The 5,000-nt window shown below is 52.8% G+C and overlaps 3 protein-coding genes across 3 annotated transcripts in view; 2 read left to right on the forward strand and 1 right to left on the reverse strand.

Moving 5' to 3' along the window:
- ENH_00009810 (hypothetical protein, conserved) lies at window positions 1–1,151 on the forward strand (the record flags this gene model as incomplete). Its single annotated transcript, XM_013578752.1, has 1 exon — window positions 1–1,151. A coding segment is annotated over one exon (1,151 nt), but the record flags the coding sequence as incomplete, so codon positions are not given.
- A 1,616-nt stretch (window positions 1,152–2,767) lies between these two features.
- Window positions 2,768–4,230, forward strand: ENH_00009820 (hypothetical protein; the record flags this gene model as incomplete). Its single annotated transcript, XM_013578753.1, has 2 exons — window positions 2,768–3,317; window positions 4,046–4,230. 2 exons carry the CDS (start codon window positions 2,768–2,770, stop codon window positions 4,228–4,230), a joined length of 735 nt encoding a protein of 244 aa, XP_013434207.1.
- A 663-nt stretch (window positions 4,231–4,893) lies between these two features.
- The window catches only part of ENH_00009830 (hypothetical protein, conserved), a gene marked incomplete at both ends in the record, with an annotated part of 2,098 nt that continues 1,991 nt past the window's right edge, over window positions 4,894–5,000 (reverse strand). The window contains one exon of the mRNA XM_013578754.1: window positions 4,894–5,000. This exon is cut by the window's right edge and continues 825 nt beyond it. Coding sequence (XP_013434208.1) covers window positions 4,894–5,000 — 107 coding nt within the window.

Consider the following 5,000-nt stretch of genomic DNA (forward strand, 5'->3'; position numbering starts at 1 on the left):
GTGCCGCGCCGCCGGCCCTCCCCCCCCGCAGCAGCAGCAGCAGCAGCAGCAGCAGCGGGAGCCTGGCGCCGGCTCCAAGCGCCGTTTCGCCGCGCGCTCCCGCGCCGCTGCCGCCCCGCAGCAGCAGCAGCAGCAGCAGCAGCAGCAGCAGCAGCAGGCGGCTGTCGGTGTCTGCTGCTGCAGTGAACTTCGCGACGCAAGTGGCCACCAGCGAGGAAATCCGGCAGCTAATGCGGCAGTGGACTGGGATGATGGGGGAACTCTTCAGGGGTCCAGACACCCTAGAGTCCACGCTGCCTTATTACTGGAAGCTGCCAGAGTGTGTCTTGACAGTGGACTTTGCTGCTGCAGCAGACGCAGCAGCATTTGATGCAGCAAAGGTGCAGCTGGCTTATTCGGGGGAGTACAACGCGCTGCTGCTGCAGTTCGTGGAGGAAGCAGCAGAGTGGTTTCAAGTCCTCAAGAGGCCGACTCCCCGATCCCAGCTCCTGCACCTCCCGGTGGAGTGCACTGTGGGGCCCCACACTTCCTTTGCTGCTTACTGTGGGGCCCCACAGGGGCGCTGTTTGCTGCTGCGGCTGGACGTGCAGCTGCAGCGGATCGCAGCGCAGCAGCTGCAGCGGCTGCTGCCGCTGCCGCTGCGCAGCTTCCTGCTGCTGCTGCAGCAGCAGGGCTTTCTCTACTTCGACTTGTGGGACGTTTTGGAAAGCCCCACGACCCCCGGAAGACTCCTTTTTGACTACTTGCATTGCATTTTGCATGCAAGAGTTGCTGCCAAGAGTTTGGAAACTCTTTTTATCTTTTTTAATCCTCAAGATCATTCTTTAAGAATAGACGCGCAGCAAAAAGACAACTCCTGGTTCCGCAGAAAAGTCATTTTGCCCCTCGGCTGCGGCGGCAGCAGCAGCGCCGACTTCGCCGCTGCGGTGTACGTACACCCCGACGGCCACACCAAAGTCCTCGTCAAGGCGCAGCAGCGCAGCAGCACCGACCGCAACAAAGAGCAGCTCGGCAGCATTCAGCAAATCCCCAACTCCAAAGTTGTGAGGCCCTCCAAGGCCCTCAAGTTCGGAGAACACGACCCCAAGGACCTCTTTGCCCACGACGACTACATTCCCCTCGAAACCATGATCGTGGGGCACCCCTTTTAGCTGCTGCTGCAGCAGCAGCAGCAGCAGCAGCAGCAGCAGCAGCCGCAGCAGCAGCAGCGGCAGCAGCAGCAGCAGCGGCAGCAGCAGCATGCAGTTGTGCGCAAAGAGACCCCAAGGACCTCTTTGCTCGCGACGACTACATTCCCCTCGAAGCCATGATCGTCGGACATCCCTTTTAGCTGCTGCTGCTGCTGCTGCTGCTGCAGCTGCAGCAGCAGCAGCAGCAGCAGCGGCGGCGGCGGCGGGGCCCTGCAGCAGCGCGGGGAGGTGCGGGCTGCGGCTGCAGCGGAGCCCGAGGCAGCAGCCAGCTGCGGATGCGCACGCGCTGCGGAGGTGCTGCTGCAGCAAAGACGCAGCAGCAGCAGCAGCAGCAGCAGCAGCAGCAGCAGCAGCAAGGCTGCAGCGGTTCGAATGCATGCATGTGGCGAGGATGAAGACACACAGCCTTTACAGAAGACACTTGGGGAAGCGGAAGCAAAGAAATGCTCTTTTGGCCTTCCGGCAACTCCCCACTTTCAGCAAACAGCTGGGGTGTACGTACACCCCAGCTGCACGTACACCCCAGCTGTACGTACACCCCAGCTGTACGTACACCCCAGCTGTACGTACACCGCAGCGAACCTCAGCTGCCAAACTGCAACAGAGCTTTTCATTTTTTGCGTCTCCGCGCACTGCCAACAAGGCAAACCGCTTTCCCCCAGACAGTGTTGTTTTCCTAGGGTTTAGGGTTTAGGGTTTAGGGTTTAGGGTTTAGGGTTTAGGGTTTAAGATGCGAAGCGCGGAGCGTTTCGCGCTGCGGGTTTCGGAGCAGCAGCGGGGAAGGGAGGCAGTCGGTAGTTCTTGGCTGGAGGGGTTGGAGGGTAGGCTGCAGAGATAAGGGTTTAGGGTTTAGGGTTTAGGGTTTGGGGTTTAGGATCACTGACAGCCGCGGTGGGGGGTGGCGGCAGGGAGTTTTTTCTGGGCCTAAAATGTGAAAAAGCCTCTAGAATTGGTGGAGTTTATTTAGAGAATTGATTTGAGAATTTAAAAACTTGAAAATTAAAACGAAGGACGAAGTTGGAAGGTCCCAGAGCGCCGGTCACTCCCCTCCTCAGGTGTCTGAACAGCATCTCGGGCTTTTGTGCGATATTTAGTGGCGTTTTTTTGCAAATTTTGGAAATAAAATATTCATTTTGAATTCTTTTACAGCTTCTGAGTCGCAAAAAGCGAAAGAACGTTGAATTGGAGCAGTTGCTGCGCAGTGCGCGTGGCTCGCGGTTGAGTGTATGTACACCTCACCAGCCACCACCGACGCCGCTGCGCGGCGATCTCGCCATTAAATTTGATGTTCTGCTTTTTAAAAGGGAGCATTCCCTTTTAATTGAATAATAAAGCGGCAGCGGGTCTTTGGAACAGTTGAAATTGGACTGGAGGCCGCGCAGAAGAGCCCGTTCAAGAAATGCGGCCGGAACTTGCAAAAGACAGAATCTTCCGTTTCCTCTCGCCTTCCGGAGTTCCGAAGTAGTTTTTCCTTTTAAATTTCTTTTTTGTGGACTTTTCGCGAAACTTAATTGCAGTTTCACCCGCGGGGAGCCGCGGTTTCCGGCCCCGCCGCCGGCTCCCGACTCCGTTCAAAAATGGCGTTTTCCGCGCTTTCTTCTCCCTTTTTCGGGACTTTCATGACTCAGCCTCTTCTCGAAGAACTTCCTGCTGCTGCGGACTCCAAAGAATGCCATTTGGAGCCTTTTTTGCTTCCAAATGTCCGCCATTTGCTGCCGCTCTCCGCGCCGCCGCAGCTGGCCTTCGGCAGCCGCGCCCACGCAGTAGACCTCATCGCCTCCGCGCCCCGCCTCCTCCCCGAGCGCGCCTGCAGCAGCAGCAGCAGCAGCAGCAGCAGCAGCAGCAGCAGCGGCAGCGGCTGCTGCTGCTGCTGCTGGTGGCTCTGCCCCTGCGCTGCAGCAGCACAGGAAGAGCCTCTCTTTGACTTCCTGCCGCTGCTGCACGCAGCAACAAACGCCCTCGAGCCCCCAGAAAACGCCACCAACAGCAGCAGCAGCAGCAGCAGCAGCAGCAGCAGCAGCAGCAGCAGCAGCGTGCCTGCTGAGGTGCAGGCGCTGCTGCAGAATCGCATAATGCTTTTTAGTGCTGTGAACGAATTGAACAAAGTCCACCAGCAAGCCAAGACGTGTATGTACACCTCGTTTTTGCTGCTGCTGCTGCTGCCCCCCGTCGGCTGGCTTTTGCTGCTGCTGCTCTTCTTTGCTGCTGCTCCCCGGCGCCTAATAAATAATATTTTTATTTTCTTTTTGGCGCAAAAGTGCAACAAAATAAACCTCGCGCTGCACTCCTTTGGGCTTGCTTTGCTGCTGCTGGAAGCCTCTGTTGCTGCTGCTGCTCCTGCTGCTGCTGCTCCTGCTGCTGCTGCAGCAGCAACCCCTGCTGCTGCAGCACCCGCTGCAGCAGCAGCGACCCCTGCTGCTGCAGCAGCAGCTAGCCACGCAGCTGGAGACCTGGAAGCAGCAGCAAATGAAGGAAATAAAGTTTTGCTGCTTCGCATTTTTCTGCCGCTGCAGAGCCAATCAGCTGTACATACACCCGAATGAAGAGCTCTATTTTATTTGTTTTCCTCAAAAATGTTTTTTCATTTTTAATTTCATTTTTATTATTTCATTTAGCTCTTATTCCCCGCCGGAGAAGGGAAAATAGGACCAAAAGCTGCAGCAGCAGCTGCAGCAGCAGCAGCTGCAGCAGCCCTCGCCAAAGCAGACGAAGCGAATTAATTTATTTGCGTTTCCTCTCAACAAATATGATTAATTAGTTTTCATTGCTGAAGACTTCTGCAACTATTCTTATTCACTTCTTTGCTGCTGCTGCTGCTGCTGCTGCTGCTGCAGTATTTGCTGTTGCTGCTGCAGCAAACCGCAGCAGCTGCAAGTCAGCACTCCTCGAAAGAGCAGCAGCAAAGGCCCCAGTGCACCAGCAGCAGCAACAACAGCAGCAGCAACAACAGCAGCAGCAGCAACAACAGCAGCAGCAACAACAGCAGCAGCAACAACAGCAGCAGCAACAGCAGCAGCACTTGACGCAAAAAAGCGTTTGAGCCAAAGGAGGCCCAGTCCATTAACTGAAGCCTCTTTGCAGCTGCTGAAGAATAAAATAAATTAAATTTGGATTAAAATAAATAATTATTAATTAATTAATTTATTCATTTTGAATTAAAATAATTAATTATTTATTATTCAATTTGAATTAAAATAATTAATTATTTAATTAATTATTTAATTATTTATTTATATTTAATTTGCTGCCAACTATTTGCTGCTTGCAGCCTCCCCAACAGCAGCAGCAAGACCTGGCGCACCCAATTAATTAATTAATTGATAATTAATAATTGCAATTAATTTAATTTAATTTAATTAATTTAATTAATTTAATTTAATTAATTTAATTTAATTTAATTTATTAATTTAAACTCATTTAAAAGCCACTTCGCAAGACAGACGCGTTTCCGCCTGCTGCTGCTGTGGGGTGTGGGGTGTACGTACACCCCACCCGCAGCTCGCGCCAAATAACATTTCTTTCATTTATTTCAATAAATGAATTAAAAATAATAAATGAAAATTAAATAAATTAAATAAATAAATCCAATTTATTAAATCCAATCCATATTGCGATGGCGCTGCCGATCCGGGCTGCTGCTGCTTTCCTGCTGCTGCTGCTGCTGCTGCTGCTGCTGCTGCTGCTGCTGCTGCTGCTGCAGCAACTAGTAAGCCAGGGATGTCAGAAATCCCAAGACACATCCAAATCCAACAGCAAGAACAGTTAAAGGTCCTGCTGCTGCTCTTTCCTTTGGATCTTCGACAGCACCGC

Source organism: Eimeria necatrix, genomic scaffold, assembly GCF_000499385.1.
Source record: "Eimeria necatrix Houghton genomic scaffold, Enh_scaff1298, whole genome shotgun sequence".
In the NCBI taxonomy this organism is placed as follows: domain Eukaryota; phylum Apicomplexa; class Conoidasida; order Eucoccidiorida; family Eimeriidae; genus Eimeria; species Eimeria necatrix.